The sequence below is a fragment of the Symphodus melops genome (genome assembly GCF_947650265.1).
Source record: "Symphodus melops genome assembly, chromosome: 22".
NCBI classification, from domain to species: domain Eukaryota; kingdom Metazoa; phylum Chordata; class Actinopteri; order Labriformes; family Labridae; genus Symphodus; species Symphodus melops.
Genome location: NC_136712.1, coordinates 15357623 through 15377918, shown reverse-complemented (window position 1 = coordinate 15377918; position 20296 = coordinate 15357623). Strand labels below are relative to the sequence as shown.

The 20296-nt window shown below is 39.8% G+C and overlaps 1 protein-coding gene and 1 long non-coding RNA gene across 4 annotated transcripts in view; both read right to left on the bottom strand.

The window, feature by feature from the left end:
• Nucleotides 1-394: 394 nt before the first annotated feature.
• LOC306817941 lies at nt 395-5173 on the bottom strand. Its single transcript, XR_013778104.1, has 3 exons — nt 5116-5173; nt 3316-3382; nt 395-454 (listed from the first exon to the last, which is right to left on the bottom strand). It is a non-coding gene; the product is annotated as an uncharacterized lncRNA (long non-coding RNA).
• A 5800-nt stretch (nt 5174-10973) lies between these two features.
• Nucleotides 10974-20296, bottom strand: part of LOC306818017 (anoctamin-4-like) — a 48821-nt gene continuing 39498 nt past the window's right edge. The window contains exons 19-30 of one of the 3 annotated variants that reach the window (XR_013778113.1): nt 20061-20097; nt 19726-19837; nt 18023-18080; nt 16592-16689; nt 16282-16424; nt 14647-14799; nt 14408-14555; nt 14153-14272; nt 12800-12905; nt 12336-12539; nt 11325-12256; nt 10974-11239 (exon numbers count right to left, since the gene is read on the bottom strand). Coding sequence is in view for 2 of the 3 variants with exons in the window: in XM_079335349.1 (XP_079191475.1) it covers nt 12348-12539; nt 12800-12905; nt 14153-14272; nt 14408-14555; nt 14647-14799; nt 16282-16424; nt 16592-16689; nt 18023-18080; nt 19726-19837; nt 20061-20097 (1167 nt within the window). In the remaining variant the exon portion in view is untranslated. Of the gene's footprint in view, nt 12257-12335; nt 12540-12799; nt 12906-14152; nt 14273-14407; nt 14556-14646; nt 14800-16281; nt 16425-16591; nt 16690-18022; nt 18081-19725; nt 19838-20060; nt 20098-20296 lie in introns of all 3 variants that reach the window. The other 2 variants (XM_079335349.1, XM_079335350.1) reach the window with 2 other exon arrangements.

Here is a 20296-nt window from a genome sequence, read left to right as displayed (position 1 = left end):
TTTTTAATGAGAACCAACAGCAAGGCCAGCCAAAGAGACCAGCAGACGGGGGGAAAAAGGGGAAAAGGACATTTATTGCAAGAATGATAATGAAGACTAGGGTTAAACTGAGGGCTGGCAGAGACGTTGATGGGCGACTGTGGCTGGTGGCACTGAGGAAGCAGATGGGGAAAGTCGTGTGGCTTATGGTGCTGGAATGGGAAGGCTGAGCGATATGGGTTTCCAGCACATGTTGAGAGATGCTGCGTGGTTTGGCTGAGGCACTGGAAGATAAAAAAAACAAAAAAAACAAAACACAAAATCACAAAGAGTTGAACAAGCAAAAAGTTCACATGATGAAAGGCACTGGAGTTGTGCTAACTATACCATTCAACCAGGGTTATTCAACAGCCACTGACATGAGGAGCAGCTGTGTGTACTCAGGGCTCCAGTTCCATCGAGCCACGCCAAGAATCTGAAAACCAAGGAGAGAAAACCAACTGGCAATACGGGGGAAAACACAAACAGGGCACCAAAAAACAAAATTAAATATTTTTTATAGTTTTCAAAGGAGCCCAGGTCTAGAGCCTCAAGTTAAACAGAGCCAATGATTATAATAACTTATATATATATATATATATATATATATATATATAGCATCTTTTAAAAATAAGGTTTACAAAGTGCTTTACATGATAAAACAACTGAATCATAAGTGTGAATCATAGGACAGATATCACCATAAGAAACAACAGTAAAACATAAATCACAGTAATAGAACATAATAAAAACACAGAGTGGGTGGATAAATAAAGGATCATAGGAAGGCGAGACAATAAAAGTATGTTTTTAAAAGAGACTTGAAAGAGGAAATATTCTTTGCCATCCTGGTGTCTGGAAACTGGTGGAAAACTCTCTGTCACCTTTGGGTTTTTTTTTTTTTTTTTTTTTTTTTTTTTTTTTAATCGGGACTTTGGAACCACCAGGAGAGCAGCATTTGAGGAACTCAAAGCCCGTGATGAGCGGAAAGGTCAGAAATATGACTTGGGGCCAAAACATTCTGGGTTTTAAAAGTGAAAGTAGACTTTTTAAATAAACTTTTAAACTAATTGGCAGCCTGTACACGGATGCAAGGATAGGCGAATTGTGCTTGTGTCTCTTGGTACCTGTTAAATCCTGGCTCCAGCATTTTTAACTAGCTGTAGAGAGATAAGGGGATTGCTTTTGCTGCAGACAGAGAAGAGGGAGTTGCAATAATCTAACTTTGATGAAGTAAAAGCATGAATGACTGTTTCAAGGTTTTTGGGCAACACGAATGGCTTAATTTTAGAATTTTTTCAAAGTTAGAAGAAGCATGTATGACTAACTTGATAAAGCTGTTCAAAGTGAGATTTTGATCAAATAAAACAAGATTCCTTCACTGGTGAGTAATGAGATGGGAGCCTAGTCTGACGAGTTTGTGATTTGAGTATTGGTGGAGTCTGTGCCTAAAATTATTTTTCAGTCTTTTTTGCGTTCAGCTGAAGGAAACTCTTGAATGAATGTCCTCGAGACAATTCACAAGTGAGGACTATTCATTTAGGGTTATTGCCCTGGGAAACCTGGGTATCGTCTGCACAACTGTGGAAACTGATGTGTGATCTCATGAGACGTCCTTAATGGCAGCAGGTATATAGTAAACAGAATTGGGCCAAGGACTGAACCCTGAGGAACCCCACAATGCAGCCTAGAGGTGGAAGGCCTGGACTTGAACCAAAGTCCAACTAAATTGGATGATGGAACACAGCCGTGCACAGGGATGCTGTGGACTCTACAGGTTAGTCACAATCAGCAGAAGACGCGCTTATTGAAAAAAGCACTGGTCACTGAATACAGAATTAGCAGTTAGCATATTGTGCAATGTAAGATAGCAGGCCTGGGCTTTTTCTGTCAGCTTAAAAACAATGTTAAACTATAAATCTGAAGCATAAACACATTTGACTTAGTATGGACCTAAACAACCCATGGTGACTCACCTGCTGCCGAACATTTGCCATCATCTGTCAGAAATGAATAGCTGCAGCCTAAATTGGACAACCGTAGCTGTCAACCCTAGGCTCATTGACAAACTTAACGCTAAGTTTGATTTGAAAGCTGCCATGGGACACTTCCTGTAATCAAAGGGATACTTCACTCATTTGCATGAAGCTTTGTATCATTAGAAACATGGTAGTAGTGTTGAATGGTCGTGAATCCAGCCCTCATTTTGCCCTGAGAAAAATATGTTTCTTTGCTTGAAAGTTTTCTTCATGTGATGCAATAGGACGCTTTTTGCATCACATGAAGAAAACTTTCAAGCAAAGAAAAACATATTTCTGTTTGTTCTGTTGAAATAAACAGAAGTCTGTTTGCGCTGTTGTGAAAACTGTCAATCAAATCCTGGTGGGGGATCAACTAACCATAAATAGTCTACATGACAAAGAAAAAGACTATTTGTATTTCCAGTTGCTTAAATTTCGAGGAGTCAAATTTTACACTGCTAACTCCTTTAATGGAAAAAAAGAAACGCCAGAAAATGGATTGTGTTGGCCTGACATTTTATTCGTTTGAGGATCCCACACTACTCCTAAGCCCGACTCAATGAGGTGTGTGTGTTTTCTAATAGTCATGGTAATGCGACAGTGCTGGAAATATCCTCTATTAGAGGAAGAGAAAAGGTCAGGCACTGGGGCTAATGACTGCCATGAATATTATGCGAGTTAATGTGCAATCTCTATGCACTAATGATAGCAATGTAATGAAGTGTAAAAGAACTCCACAGAATTTAAAAAAAAGGAAGTATCAAAAAGGAGAGCATTCATTTTGGCTCATTTGACCTTAGGCTTCCTGGTTTTAAACCCACCTCCCTTTCCCTAATACATCCCCAAGAGGAGGAAGACAGAAGGATCTGTTGGGGACAAAGGTTGCTATTTTGTGGGTGTATTTTCACTTGGAATGTGTCCGACCAAATTTGCGCACAGAGTTGCAGAGCACGCAGAGGTTGGATTAAGTTGCTTGATTATACATTTACAAAAATCTTTTTAAGAGGCAGAGATCTTGGACAAACCAGACTCGAAGAACAGCAATCTGCTGACACCTTTTGAAAAATGGTGGTGCAAAAAAAGGATAAACACAGGCAGGCCATCACCACCAAGGATCCTGATGAACCAAAATGTCAGTGTGAGTGTGTACTGTATGTTTTAGACAGAATGGGTGCCGAGGATGAATTTACATCCCTCAGCCCTCCACTAAATTAAAAACAAAATTGCAATGCATCTCGTGTGGAACAAATTCAGATGAAGTGCGATGCAAACTCACTGATGTGTGCCCCCATCTTTCGACAGTAACGCATCCTCTAAATAACAGGAACTTTCTGCATCACAAACTGCCAGGTCTTAGGTAGGCCATTTCATTTGCAAGTCAAACAAAGTAAGCGCTGGGCATCCAGGAGAAGAGACTATGTCAGGTGTACTTAGGGCCAATGATTGCAAATAGAGTCCATACAAGTTCTTTAACTAAAGCACTCTTACTGCTACATCCTACAATACCTGCATGAACCACTTTCCATTCTGGCCAGACTTGACCAATACCCTCTAGAGACTGTTCAATGCTCAACGCTGCAACACCAGGACAAGGTCCGAGGGTGAAGGTCAGTTTTTTTTAAACCAGAAAAATTGATGGGTTAAAGTTGTAGACTGCAAATTTCATGTTTTTTAGCTTTCAGGAATGTCACTTTGATGACAGTTTTTCATTTGGAGAAGCTGTGAATGTTAATACATGGTAATGTAAAAGGCCGCAGTCTGCCTGTAGAATGAACTGCACAAAAAACTAAGATTAGCCTATTATTTGCATTTGAAATATTCAGCAAAAAGCAAACCGGCACAATGCTAATATATATATAGTATGACTCTAGACCGAGAGTTAAGTCAGACACTTCAAATTTTTGTTCTAATCTTTGCATTCACACTGACGAGATGGAGTTTCAATCAACTTCTTTATCTCAGCCTCAAAAGGTTTAAACGAGTTTCATCTGTGTTTTACATGAACTCCTCCCTCTCAAACTGTCGTCACCTCACTCAGAAAATACTCTTTGGCCGAAAAATACTTTTTTGTGGTATTTCATCAAACAATAACAACTTATTACTCTTAAGGTAAATAGGACTGAAGAGGCAGACATGTTTCATAAGACTGAGGGAATTTATTTGAAAAGCAAAGTAAGGCGAACCGAAGCTGTGGGGAAGGAAAACTGGTGAAGATCAACTTTAATGATCCCCGTAAGAGCAAATATGGCGTTTACACACACAACACACAGACTAAACACACACACACTCACTAACAGAGACATCAGTGTGCAGGCTCTCCGGAGCCTCCCCGGTGACCCGCCTGTTCCCAACCCATGTCCCCACAGACTTTGCGACTATCGCCCCAACGACCACGAGAATGTAGATACTAATAAGGGGCATTGAAATGTATTTAATCACATCTAAAATGGTCTACAAGATAAAAACAAATGTGAAGTTGACATTTAAAACAAACCAGAAATACCACATACTCACCTTCATGCAAGTCAGCAAATTCTTACAGCATTTTAAACTTCAGTGCAGTCTATTAGTGACCCAGTGCTCTTAACTAACGTGCAAAATGGAGGGAATTTCACCCTTGGTACGTAGCTTCTAAACATAGTGGCTGAAAAAGCACAATTTATTAAATGACAAAAACAAAGTAAACATGCACAGTCCAGTTGGTTAACAGACAAAAGGTAAATTACTAAACAAAAACATCCAAAAGAATAAACAAACAATATAAATAAACTCCTCCAAACCAAAGCTGTAAAAGGAAAGCAATATCTAAGGGCAAAATACTGCAAAAAGGGCAAAACAGCAGCAGTTTAAACTACCTAAAATGAAAAGAAGTCATTAATAAAAAAAAAACATTTCAGTTAAAGTTAAAAAAAAAAAAAAAAAATTGAGCCACCCCTACTCGTCATCACAGGGAATTACTCAGGACTGATTTGGGGAGCAAGGAACCATGGGCCAACTTGTTCAGCTGCAGCATAAACAATGATCTCATTAACTATTAGAACAAGAAAGTTCAACATTAAATCAAACCTTTACTCACGAGCAGCAACTCCAAACAAATGCCAGACAGTAGCAAGAGCACGAGCCATGTAATAGACATCCAGGTGCCTTAAATAATCTGACCTGATTGGTGAGCTGGGGGGAGGGGACAGGTGAGAGGCTGCATTCAAGAGCTCAGCGCTAGCATTTACCATAAATGCATATTTCCACTTGACAAGGATTGTAGAATCTTGTTTTCAGATGTTTAGCAGCACTTGTCTGCTGCTCTCTGTCTTACAGACACGTACTGGTCTGTGGAGGGATTTAGGAAGTTTGTCCAGAGTGCATTTGTTCTGGTTGAAGATTTTATTCTGAAAGTTGCATAGTAAGCCTTAAAATAAGATTGAGATGACAATTTACAGCTGCAACATGTCCGATGTGTCCTTGGGAAAGACACTTAACTCTGAATTGCACCTGCTACTTCGTCAGCAGTATATGAATGTGTATGAATGGGATGAGTTATTTCTGATGGTCTCACTACATAGCAGCCTCTGCCTTGAATGAGTGTGTGAATGAGTGTGATATGACGTGTAAAAGCACCTTGAGAAGTCAGAAGACTAGAAAAGTGCTATATGAGTCCATTTACCATTTACCTGGCAGACAGATTGCAGCCCCATCTGTCAATCAAAGAGGCCACACCCTTATTTAAAAATGAACATTTTTATAATGCCCCCCCATCCTGCAATGAACAAAGTGGTAGATAAAACCATTAAGCCATCGTATGCTATTCAAAAAAAAATATTTACACATTAACACAACATATTCCTAATAAACAAAGTAACACACTAGATCTACATTTACAAAGTGCACCAGGTTATAACTGGTGGACATTAGAGGGGTGTTTAATGGTAATATAAAGTGCTATGCTCAGTATGAGGCTGACTTTGAAGTGTCCTCACTGATTAAGTTATTTTTGGCAACTAGGACAACAATTTGTCTTCACACCGAAGGCTGTAGCTTTGTCCTGACAGCAGAAGCTGAAAGTGATGATGTAATTGATGGCTGTGGTCCTCTATATTTCCCCACATTAGTCGCTGGAGAACCTTTCCATGATGACGACTCAGTTGACTTTGTTATGGAAAGCTTTGCCTTGTCTTTGAACCTTAGCTGACATTAGGCAAGAGGTGAGGTACACCCTGGACTTGTGGCTGTTCAATCACAAGCATTACTTTCAGATACTCATATTCAAACCTGGTTTAAGAGATTTTTGTTTTGGGTCGGGGCTCCATTGGGGTGCATTGGTTACCAAAGAAGTTCCTGATTTGAATCCCTGTTGGACAGGGTCTCTCTGTGTGGAGTATCCATGTTTTCTGGTTTACTGGTTTCAGTTTGGCATTATTCAAAGAAAGAACATGCGACTTCTTAGTCCAGTAGATGTCGCCCTTGAGCACCAGCATGAAAGCAAAAAAAACTGTTTGGCGACACGTCCGTCACGCTAAATCCTCCGCTCTCCTACTGCAACACACCTCCAACCATTCTCCACTTGAAATTGCACATATCAAATTGAACAAAATAGTCCTTGACTTGAGCTGCATTGTTGTGTTAGCAGGCTAATGGTAGCGTTCTTTAATAAGCTTGTACCTTCACATTGCATGTGAATTTACACAGAATGACAATGATCTAAAAAACACTTGTGTAACATTCAAATAAGCAGTGAGTACAGTATTTTCTTCTTTTCTCTAGTCCCTCACTTAAGGGGATGCAGGACTCAAGCTTCACTCTCAGAGAGACATTTAATGGAGATATACTTGATTTCCTTTTATGTGTTCTTTTTATTGGCAAAAAATGATAAAAGTCACAAAAAGCAAGTGAAGTAATCAGATCATTTGATGTGTGTGAGTATTAACTGGATGATTTTGACTTTACAGTTCATAGTTGAAAACAGTCTGTATGAAAAATAAAACCAGATACAGTTAGACTCAAACATAGATGCAAATCTTTGAAGACAAAAAGGAAAAAAAGGGAAAAGAGAATTTGTTAGCTGTATATCCCTGGTAACAACAGAAAGCAAACAGCAGGAGGTTGTTTTTGTTCATGTTTTTTTCATCCAGAAACGCAACATCAGTGCTCACTCTGTAATGTCTGTGTTCAAACAAGCTTCAAGCTGCTTTTCAGCTGCGCTCGTTATCTGGAATTTCAGCAGCAGGCAGCTCGAGCGCAGATATTTATAGGAGGGGGTTTCTGGCATGTGGGGGATTCATGTGTTTTACATGTAGGTTAGAAGGGGAGGAAAACATGTATTGGATGTCATGGTATCCAGTCTGTGCATTTCAAACATTCCAAAAAGGATACAGTTATCCTGGATGTGAGGGATTTGCACAGAAAACAGAACCTGACGTGTTTCATTAAAAAGGTTCATGGTACGACCTTGCTTACGCATTAATTGAAATATATATGGTGTTGAGTATGATAGTGGAGAAACTGACACCCTATAAGTAGATTGGAATACATTTTAAAAAAACAAAAAGTAAAATGAAGTGCAACAATAGTTCAAAACAGCTTGTTAAATTATAAAGAAAAACTAAAAACTACAGCAGTGACTATAAACAGACACGTGGCTGCCTTTCAGTCGTGCTATATAGAAGCTTGATAAGGACACATATCAATTCATTTAACTCAAAATCTCTACGTTTGTATTGCCAACAGAAAGAGTGATTCTCTCCGTGATCATAAATGGGGGACAGGGCCTTCTCCGCTGTTGCTCCCCCCCTCTGGAACGCTCTCAAAAAACATTTGTGGCTCCCAGACAATCACCGCCTTTAAGAAATCTTTAAAAACTCACCTCTTCAACATCACCTATAATCACTAAGTCCCATCCTTTGCACTTGCTTTTACTTTATAGTTTCGGTATTGTTTATGGATTGTTGTTTGTTTTTTGTCAAAGTGTCTTTGGGTATTTAGAAAATCGCTATATAAAACAAATTATTATTATTATTATTATTAGCAATGGTAAATTCAAAGGAAAGAGTGAATTTTTTGACACAACTTAAACAGCAAACCATCATGAAAGAATATGAAAACTTCACGAGCATAATAACAGCCAAATCAAACACCTCAGCATCAGCAAAGGCAAGACAAGCAGCTTGGCAAGTGACTGCAGACAAGTTAAATGCGGAAGTGTGAGGAATATGTACTTGCTGATAACTCATTGCTGTGTTCAGCTTTTTTTTTTTTTTTTTTTTAATTGTGTTTACCTCACCTCGTAATTAAAAAAGAGATTGAGTTACTATAATGAACAAACCTTAATTATTTCATAGTTTTTTTCTTATCACTTTCAATATAGATCAAACCCTTAATTCAAACTTGGAAACAAGTAACCTAAACATGAAACAAAAAACCATCATTCACTGTGGTAGATTAATATAATTGGTGCTGTGTTGTTGACTTGGCAAAGTTCCCAGAGTCATCTCTAATATTTAACTAACAGCACCAAAGGCTCTACTCCCCACCCTCACTCTGTTGCAGCCTCTATCACTTGTGTTAGTTGGAGGAGAGGAGCAAGTAAGTCTATACAGCTGCATCAGTGCATTGATTCTCTTCACTGTGTGTTAACCAAGGATAAATGTTCCTCTTAATTCACTGACAGAAGGCAGATTATCAGCCCGCTCTTATCTTAGTGCAAAGAAGGTAAACGAAGGAAACGGTAACGCTCATATCTCAATCCTTGCGAGTGGTATTTGGACTAAATCAGTCCATTCTTTTGAAGCACGCGCAGCAGAGCCATGCAGCTGAAGATGAGATAGCTTCATGAAGAGTTCAAACTGCTTGACTGACAGCTGGATGGAGGCAAAGTCTCATTAATGTCTCAAGCGTTCTCATCAACTGTAACTAAACTAAAAATCTGTCTTTCTCACTACTTACAGCCTGACCAATCATTTAAAAAAACTCAACTTTCTGTCTGTTGCTTCCTCTTAGTATGTGTGGTAGGTGGAAAATATGCTTTAAATTTTAAACCTTTTTTTTGTGGTTCTATGTCTATCATCATTTCGTAAATTGAGAGCAAGGCACATACTGTAGATACCCTTTCATTATAGGTCAATTTAGACATGGCACACAAATGTTGACAAAAGAGAAATTCGTAATGTTTTTGAGATGATAAAAAATTGTAAATGATAAGGTTTTTTTTGTGTGTGGGGTGTTTAGTTTAAATCCTGTTACTTGAAACAAACCTGCAGTTGGATCAGTTTTAAGTTTATTGATCTGTTGCTATAGTGATTTAGCTAAACCTGCTTCAAGGCACAGAAGAAGCCTGACTCAGGTCATATTATCCTGAAATTATCCAGCTAAATGAGCCATGTATGAGGAACTGGGCCCAGGTGCTGCAGCAGCTGCTCTGCATCTGATGGAAAACAAACCTGCAAAACAGAGAGGAAATTCCTGCTTTATGCCAAATAAATGATAGCAGATGATTTGCACCATGTCTTGCCTCTGCCTTCGTCAATAATATCCAGCAGCTGAGTGGTCATTCCTCACTGGTAGAGAACAAGCAGGGACGCATGATTGGTTCATCCAAATGGTACTTTGTGGCAGACATTGGTTGAAGTCATTTTCCAAGCTTACAGCTGCTACAGATAACATTTTCTTTGTTCCCTTTTTCAGAACACGTTTCTTTCAGCACCTCAAGACAGTTGTAACCCAAATCTTAAGCAGCGTACAGTATCTGGAGGAAATGACCAACCCTGCCATTTAGAATCCTCAAATGTGTGGTGTTCCTTGCAGCCCTCTTTATCATACACTCACACAAGCTGCTAAAATTAGATAAAAACATCTGTCTCATTAGTACACATGTAAAAAACAGTGTCCCCTCCAACACTGGTGCAGATGTGCAGTTTGTATGTGACTGGGAACCTGCCAGGGAAAAATCCCCAAAGTCAAGGGAGGAAGTCTGACGGAGATTTGTCTGGTATAATTTACGCTGATACCATAAATCTCATCTATTTTGTTGTGTGCATTTTTTCTACTGCTAAACATTTATAAAGTATATTCTTCAGCTATAAGATAATAGAGCTGTCTATTTAAAATATTCAAGACATTTGATTTTATTGGTGGCAGTAAAATTCCCTTTTTCTTTTGCACTTCTGTGTGCTACCACACATGAGTTCACCACATCAATTTCCCAGAGTGCCGGTCTGCCAAAATGCAGGATATGAGGAAATGTCAGATATTATCCTCTGACAGCCTTACGTAACCCTGACTGAGCGTGTGTCAGGGCTAATCCTCTTATGGAAGAGTTGCCTTAACAGGAAACAAAACACAGTTTGCCTCCTCTGTCCCCAGCTTTTAATAATCAAAATGGAGCAAAGGCCCCCACACCAGGGTAATCCAGGCTGCAGGGGACAAGCCTCTGCTCTCTAATCTATGATTATTTGTATGTTCAAAGAGAGCAGATAGTGATCGACGCTGAATAAACAGATGTGTTTGGTTATTAAAATGCATCTGCGGGGGCCTTCAAGCACAATGCTAGTCTAAGGGGTATTGTGATGTGGCATGAAATTAAAGGCTGTAGAAGGTGATCTGAACTATATTGCATATTTTAATATGAAATACTGACTAAGGCCTTTGAACGCTTTATTGATTTCACTTGATTTCCAGCTGTTAAAGTCATAACTGTTACAGCCCACTTATCTGCACTGAGGTAACAAGCTGTTTGGCCTCTAAACAGCTTCACAGCGTACAAAGTAATATGCAATCAAAGCTAGTTTCCACATTCAGCTGTAAGATGTTTGAGAGTTCTGCTCCTTTAATTTTGGCCGATATATGACTTGCATAGCATTGTGAAGTGATTATTATTTATTATTATTACCAGAAGAATGCAAATAAACGAAGGTGAGCTGTACCGCTGTAGCTGACGTGTAATTTAGCACTCTGGCACCCTCTGGTGGTGTAAAAGACAATAACTACCCAGGACCAAATCTTCCACTGAGTGCACCAAGTGCCTGATTCACTAAAAATGGATTGTTGCAAAAGGTGGGCATAAGTTGTGCTTATTGACAAACCGGCCCCAAAATGTTTCCCTCTTCACGTAGTTTACTCTTCTTTTGCGTCTGGATGTGGAGGAAGCTTTCTGTGTGACTCAGTGTGGAGCTGCACTGTCATGCTGACACAGCGGAATTAGGTAGCCTCTCCTGGATTACATAAAAGTTGATTAGAAAAGTGCCATCAGAGAGGGTAAACAAATGAGATGCTTGTGTATGCGTGTGTGGACGTTACACTGAATTCTACCCTTGCATAAGACAGTGCCCCAGTTGGACCACCCTATTCATAAAGCCTGGACACGCCCCTGGAAACAGACACACACAATCCCATCAAAGTCAGTTTTCTTAACAATAAATACGTTTATTACTGTAATTATTCCTCTTAATTCAAAATGGAAGCATTTCCAATTCAAACCCAGTGTGAACACAGTCACAGCTTGGGCAGAATAGATCTCTAAGTTACTTTTATTGGTGAGCTCGCTGAGCAGGAAAAACCATATATGTTCATCTCAGTTTCTCTCCCTGCTGGACAACCGCTGCGTCATTCACATTTTCAATTAAACCCTCGATCTCTTTGCTACGATTCCATCACTTAATTACCATCTATCAAGCAAAACAGCCGAGGTTTCTTCAAAACATCCAGAAATACAGTCCAGCTATCACCAGCCTGAATTGATTGCGGTTTCTGAGATGACATTCTCTATTAGTTATTGCACTACACTTTAGCAAAGCAGATATCAATAAACATCTGTATTTACAGTAAAGCAAAATGTCAACTCCTTAAGAAAGGAAATGTAAACAGGGTTTGTCATTCAGTAAGCTTTGGAGAGTGTGTCCCTCATTTAAGAGAGAAGTCTTTTAAAAGTTGAGTCTGGTTTAAAGTCTACATTCAGGATCTGAAGACATACACTGTTAAGTCCAAAGTGGTAGAAACCATCTTAAAACCTAAAGTAGCAAAACCCATTGCCAAATGTTCAAGAGAACATCTTGTGTGTTCAGAGGATGAGGCTCGGAGGTAACCACCAAGCCCATTGAAGGGTGCAGTTTATCAACAGTCCACCAGGTGGTGCTGATCTGACATGGTGAGAGGGTCCAGTATCATGCAGGAAACCCAGCACTCTTCTCCATCCCCCATGGTCCAGTGAACACCAAACACCAGCTGAAAACCTAGGAACAAGAAAGAGACACATTTTTTAAATTTGGTGCAACATGATGAAGTTACACATAACATATTCCATGTCTATACCCGTCACTGCATTCAGGGCCACTCCTTGTGATGGGTCCTGTCTTTCTTCTTTTTCTCATTTTTCTCTTTCTGCAGTCTGTCCAGCTCAGCCTCATACATCATCTCCTGGATCAGGTATTTCTCTCTGCGCATCCTGTCCCGCAGGTCCTTGGGGAGGTCGGGGATCAAGTAGGCGATCAGGGTTTTGATAGCAAACACCATATGCTGAAAAAACAGAATGCATTCATACAATGCCAGAAAATGTCAAAAAAGTAAATCAAACCTCTGAGATTTCTTTCTTTTTTTACAACACTTAAAAAGGGAAAATGTATAACAGCAAAAACAAAAGAAAGCAACAGACTTCTTCCTTTTGTTTAGGGATCAATTTAAGGCAACATGTTGCTAAAGGTGTAGAGGAGAAAAGTGCATGTAATGACCAAGAATTGCAAGCAATAGTTAATTTGTCAAAGATTAAAAACACTGACCTCAAACACAATAATAAAAGCCAGACGGGCTGCCAAGACGTGCCAGAACTGAAGAGTGTACGAGTACGGCTCAGCAGAGTCTGGAGGCTCTCTGTAGTCACGATACCTGGTAGGTCAAACAGATGAGTGTAAATGTCACTTCTAACAAATATCGGGCTGTTAGATTATTAAACAACAGATTCAAACTACATTTGAGTTACAGTTGCCAAAAATCTAACTTTTCAATGCTTTCCAATATATAAAGAGATCACTATGTAACCAGTGTGCAGGAGTTCTTTTGCAGTTTTTCTCTCATTCAAAACCAAAAATTACCCAATTTTGGGTTTCAAGGATTGTTTTTTCAGCCATGGCATCGAAGAAGTCATTCAATTCAAAAAACTTTATTTGTCCCTGGGGGGCATTTTAAAGGCACACTGAGCAGCAAATGAACAACAGTGCAGGTATAATAAAATGTAATCATAGATAAAGTGTCAAAACGTAAGTACAAAATTACAAAGTTAAATACAAGAAAGAAGGTTGGACTAAGATTTAAACAGAAGTATATGCAGTAGTGAACAGATGTAAACAGAACTATAATGCAGTAAATAGGACATACATATATTAGACCAGGGCATTTGTAACCTACATTAAATGTGGAGTAAAGATGCTGTTTCAGGTTTTAGGTTGTCTTACTAACCTTGACTGCCACACACTTTTTGCGAAGTGATTTTAAACAGTTGCTTTAAAATTGAATTCCAGTATTTGTCCGAATTTACCACATTTAACATTTTTATTTTACAGTATGTACAGTAGTCGCACAATATGTGGACCAATGTGTTGAAGGAAAGTGTGTTAAGTGAAAGTGTCTGTGATGGGCAATGACCAGCTCAAATTGTTGAGTGCTTTAAATAAAATACAGAAAAGAACGCAACATATTGTTCAGGTTTGTTCACTATTCAAAGCTGTTTCCTATAACGCTCATTTCCACACCAACAGACTTCCCCAGGTTGTTATTGGTTCACCAGGGGAAAACAAAGAGTAAAATAAGTATGAATGCATGACCTCTTCGGGATCCATACATTGTTGAAACAGTGTTGACCTAATTTTAGTGTGAAATCTATTCTATGTGGAGCTCAGTAAGAGGCTGCATGTTGGCTGAACGGGATCATCATTAGAGTGATGGATAAACACACATGCAAAATAGGTTATACAATCCATCCTTGCACAAAGGCTTCCAGACAAATCCTGCTGCAAATGAACAAGCTTACAATGAGCAGCCAAGTTTTTCATGCAATGAAACTTGGGAACACTTCTGGTGGCATGGTCACATAAAAAAGATGAGTTAACTGTATATTTTAAGCTGCAGTCACACACCTGCAATACTTGACAGCTTCTCCACTGAGCTCAGAGCCAGACGTCCGTGGCTCAGACCTCTTCTCAAAGTCAGATACTCGGAACACCGAGAGACTTGCATTAACGTATCCCATCATACAGCTGAGGAACAGAACAAAACAAAATGATCCACTGCTACAAAATGTATCAACATAAAGGAAGAAGTGAACTAAAAAGATGAGGAGTCCTGTTCAAAGCTAATTCATTTTACCTTGAACTAAACTAATCCTCACTCACCCCTCTCCTGCTCGGCCCTGGCCTGCACAGGGTCCGTACTTGTAGGCGTAAACAAGACGAGGAATGAAGTCTGAGGTAACGGCGATGACGAAGGCATTGGTGATGACGGATAAGATGCCGATTCCCTCCAGGATACCGTACCAGATCCCTAAACACAAGTAGAAATACCTGCAGTCACACACCATGTTATCAGGAAGTCGAGCTACAAAACGATCAACAAAAGAGGATCTGCTAGTTACCGATGTCTTTGGCTTGTGAAGGCAGAGGTCGTCTCCACTGTGTGACAAACTTGTAGGCATCCAAACGGATCTCGATGATGTTGTTGAGCAATGCTAAGAGAGGAGCCAGAGGGAAAGCTGCCACAAAAATGGTGGTGAAGCCAAACTGTAAGACTGAAGCAAACACACAAAACACAAGTTTTTAGGTCCCGTTGTGACTTGTCAACCAAAGTCCCAAAGCATTAAATGCTTCGAACCAAATCAATTTTGAGAAAGGTATTTCCTCTATTTGTCATGTTGGTTTTTTGGAGCCAAAGCTGTCAGTGTCAGTGCATCCGATTTTTTGTTCTCAAAGCCTTACACCTGGCTGAGATACCAAGTTTAAGTTATTGCTAAGGTGACAACAAACAGATATTGAGCAGCGACAATCTATCCCTCCTTGCAGCTTGGTCATGTTCTCAAAAATGGGACCCTTTCTGCAACAGCTCTTTGTTGGCTAACAAGGCACTGCCGCCACTTCTTCTGTGCAGTATGTGTGCCTATAGAAACGTCTATTTGATCCTTGCTGAGATCAGACTATTTCTGTAACTTTATCTTTAAATGAAAATGGGCTACAGTGAAAATGGTCAGATGTGGGAATGTAACCCATCTGGGGAGGGATTAGTGCCCTTTGTGGTGTCATGAAGGGAAATCTCCAAACAGCCAGTTAGAGTACACATCTTCTGAAAAGACTTTTCTCATAATTGGTTAGTTTGTAGACAGACGAGGGATATTAGCCTTAGGAAATGTTGCATATTATGTGATCTTTAAAGCACTAAGTGCCCTGACACCTGGCGTTTAAAAGGTGAACTGCATTCCAATTCAAAACATTGAAGAGGGCTGTCTTTTGTCCCCTCCTCCCTAGAGTCGACAAACAAACAGGTTGCCATGTCTAAGACACTGAAGCTTCAGTGTTTAGCCAGCTCTGCATCTGTCTTGAAACCTTTCAGCGTTCTAACCTCTCTCCATTTTTCAAAAGCATCTCCAATATTTATCCCAGTATTACGTGTCTGGTTTTGGAGCTTATTGTAAAAAATGCAGAGGCTTCTTAAGTTGGGTTAAATCAGTTATAGCTGAACTCGTTGGCTAACAAGCTTAAATCGCTGAAACACCTGTTGGTTTGACATATGTCTGGCAAACCGAGGGGAGAGAACGGCTGTGTAATGAAAGGCTGTCTGCTTTTCGTGCCCCCGTTTGTGCTTGTGCTTGAGCAACTGTAACTTGCAGAAGCATACCTCTTCCATCCGTGCCAAGGCCAAGGAAGAGAGCACGTAACAGAGCACTCACACTAATCAAACGAACAGGGCCTTCCGGACAGGAATCTAAACTTAGAAGGAGGATATACTGACTGCTGCGTTATAGTCAGAGGAGCCAGCACTAAAACATTCTTTAATGTCTCAGGATATAGTGAGATCATTTTCTCATTTAAGTCAATCTATATTTTACAAATACTACCTATAAAAAGTAAAGCCAAATTAAAATAGAAGATTCAATTATGGAGAGCATTCGGAAGTTTAAGCAGCAACAACGCTGGGGGAAGTTTTTTTACTATGATTGCAGACTTCTATGCAACAAATGTAAAGAACATGTTAACGTAATGATGGAGTCACAACATACTCATTTCTAAGTATTCATCAAAGAGTCCGTAGGCATTCATTGGCTGTAGGTTGTAGTCTCTCTCCCACTGAGGGAAGCTGGCCTTGGCAGTCTCTCCGTGCTCCCTCCTCAGTCTCCGCCGGGTCCACCAGTTCTGAATCAGACTGGGAAAACACAAAGACACAACCAAGAAACAGAAGACAGTGGTGCAATGTCTGACTGAGGATGAATACTGAACACTTTATCCTGCTGGTATTTCTTATCTATCTTTAATTGATTTACTGTACTTTTGTCACGGACATTTGACGATTTATAAACACTTTGAACTCACGGGTAGCCGAGCTCCATGAAGTTGTTCCAGGTTTGTTTAAGCACCATAATGATCCCCATCTGCATACAGAGGTCAATGAGACAACCGCTGGGGTGACACTGCAGAAACATGAACGAGAGAGAGAGAGAGAGAGAGAGAGAGAGAGAGAGAGAGAGAGAGAGAGAGAGAGAGAGAGAGAGAGAGAGAGAGAGAGAGAGAGAGAGAGAGAGAGAGAGAGAGAGAGAGAGAGAGAGAGAGAGAGAGAGAGAGAGAGAGAGAGAGAGAGACCCTTATGTAAGCACCTGACAAAGTAAGAAACCAGATTTAACAATCCCCTTTACTCCCATAACACTACGCTAATATTAGGGCTGCTACGAGGAGTTTTATGCATCCTATCAAAGGCAGGAGTTGATAATTTTTGAAAGTAGCATTCCCTCAGTGCTCTGTCTAAACTGTCTTTATAGGCTGCTACAGATGATAAATTTCTCTTTGCCCCTTTTGCACATGAATGATAAATGTCTGTCAGGACAGTTTCAACCAAAGTCTTAAAACGTGTGTCTGGAGAAGATTAACAACCCTGCCTTTAATGCAGATAGGACACATATTTTGAATATCGTATCTCAACCAGTATGTCAGGGGTCAGATCCCCAGCTCCTGCAGCCACATGATGTCAGATGTGTCCTTTGGCAAGACGCTTAACCACAAGTTGCTCCTTCTGCTTTGTTGGTGGCGAATGAATGGGTGTGAATAGAATTAGTAAATACTGATGGACTGACTCTTCACATAGCAACCTTTACCATCAGTGTGTGAATGTGTCCGTTTGACCTGTGGTGTAAAAGCACTTTGAGTCGTCGGAAGACAAAGATTATTTCCTAAAGTTTCAAGTGTATTTGTGTTCTGTCTTATGAAAAGGAACATTGTGGGTGTGGTCGCATCTAAAGATCTCAATTAAAACTCAAATCTCAAAAATCAACTGATAGTTTTTATCGTTGCATGTTTATGCTTTTTTTTTTTTAAATTTAAGATCATTATGAAGAAAATCCTTAACATCAAGATGTTGATGTTTTTATAACTTATGTGTCAGCATTATCTCCAGCTGTAAACTTATTACATAACATTTAAAAATGACATGGTCACTAAGAGCTGACTCATGCTGTACTTGTTCTGTACATGTCGCTGTTTCTGTTTCCATTTCAACAGAAGCGGGAACAAGCAGGAGAGCATGAGCTCAGCGCCTTAAAGTGCCAGCTCAGGTCTTCTGTCCCCTCAGACCACCTCAGTATGTCTTTTATCCCCATATGTTCCCATAAGTACTGCTGGCAGCCCTGTGTACTGCTGATGGGGGATAAACGCCTGGTGGTTCATATAGTAATAGCTTAATGTTCAATTTAGAAATACTTAGAGGCAAAGTGCTTTGCTGTTCCCCCTTGAGATCGCAAAGTAATTACTCACTTCTTCCAGTTTCCAGCGATTGATGAGGCGTAGATACGCACCCGGCCGGCCTGTAAATCTGCCAAAAAAAAATACATTATTTTGAAAATAAACTTTGCTTGTTGTATGTTCGTACTTTCATCTATTCATATTACACGCTGCAATGGTCAATGAGTCATCATAGTTATTTGTTGTGCAATTGATCTTGCTTTAGAAATCTTCCTGGTTTCGCTGTGTTGCACTGAAAACCAAAGAGCCCAGTAATTCTACTGGGGTCTAATAGCAGGTGAACTCCAGGAATCTGCAGTTAGCCAAGCTCATTTTTAGGGAACGCTCAACACTAGACAATCCGGACGGTGGCCAGGCACGCTTCATCCTCAAAGTCAAGATAATTTGATTAGTGTGAGTGCTCTGTTTCGTGCTCACTTCCTTGGCCTTGGCACGGATGGAAGAGGTGTGCTTTGGCAGGATACAGTTGTTGCATGCATGAGCATAAGCACGGCACGAAAAGTGGACAATCTTCCATTATCGAGAAATCCCTGAGTGTTATGGCGGTATCTGATTAAAATGACTCTAAATAAGGCACAAAGTCAGTAAATTTGCCGCCTTGGCCCACGATGTGACCTGACTGCGTGCCCTTTTTCTTTTTGGAGTCTCTCTTTTAAAAGCGCTGAGGACAATTCGGCTTAGCGCGAGTCCTACCCTAACTCTGCTCAGAGTGAAACATTAACTTTTGAACTTTAGATTTTAAAATAGCTCTTATCTACATTTAACTTTAATTCATCTGATGTAAAAGAAAAGCTTCCAAACTACAATGTGTCCACTGAGAGGTTTTAATATAAGATTTAAATAATTTTTGTGCATGTTTTCACAACCCGTGTTTCCTACACAACCTGGACGGGCCATCCAAGTATATCTACTTTTTAATTACTCATAAAATGACCTTGCGCAGGAGAGAGAAAGTCCTGCTTGTGCATGTATGTGATTCAGGCCTGTGTGTGTAAGAAGCATGTCTCTACAATAACAGAGTGCGAACCACAATTTCCGACTTAGGGATTAATAAAGTATATGAAACGAAAAAATAAAAAAGAAATTTTGACTGCAAGCCCCCCTGTGAAGTGTTGATGTGAAGCAGGATGAGCCTAAGGTGCAAATGTTGCAGGAAATATTCAAGACAATCCATCGGGATGGTGACGTCAAGCAACCAATGAGCGACTAGTACGACCAACATGTACATAGTGAATCTGCTTCATACTCTTTTCTGCTTGCATGTATGTTCTTAACCTGTCAATTGTTGAATCTGTAAATATGTCAAAATACATGTAGCATTGATAAAAAGTCTAAATTTGTCCTCTCTCCCGAGACCCCGTCCCCCTTTCCCGTCTCACAGAGAAAGTGTCCTGTATTAGGAACCTCACATGTTGTTCACCTTTTGGGAGTGCATATATGAAAAATGCCTCTGTCTCTGTTGTTATGGAGCTGACACACACCTTTATATGGCGGTTTCTTTTTTCAGATAATTTAGTTGGAGCTGAAACTTTTAAAGATCTTTAAAATGCTTTGTTAATGGTACTTCACTTCAGTTCTCTTTTGCTTGTGCGTTGATAATCAGCCTATTATTATGACTGTTTTGTACTTTTTGCCCAGCGGATAGCTTTTTTTTGGTAAACTATTATAGTAAATATAGAAAAACAAACTCAGTGAGATCAGCACAAGGTCCTCACCTTCCCAAAAAGAAGGCAATGTAGAAAGTTGAGCTGTTGAGGTTGACAAACTGAAACAGGAACATCTTGAGTGTAAAGCTGTTGTCCCACTCCGACTCTGTTCTGGGTTGTTCTGTCGCAGTATGGAGAGAAAAGAGAAACGTTGATAGGACAATTCTTTCATTAAAGGATGCATCCCTCACATCCTATTGTGGGTAATTAAAAGGGATTTTAGTTTGCATGACAAACACAATTTATTTGATTAAAAAAAGAGATGAATGTTCTGAGCTGGTGTACTGTGAAATGTTATCCCTCTGCATACAGGAATGTAAGACGCTGTGATTTGTTCAACTTACCTAAATTAGTGAGAAGAAGAGCAACCTTCTCGTAGAGCTGGAAAACAAAAAATCGGACATATTTAATAAGGGAAAGAAAGTGCCTCGTTAGAGCCTGGAATGTAACAACGAGCCAAAATGTAATACTTTTTTTTTTTAACAAAACCCCAAAAGTAATAACTGGTCGATAATGTAACAAAATGCTGAAACCAACTCATATTAAATTTTGCCCAGAATGAAACAATTTGTTAAATTAT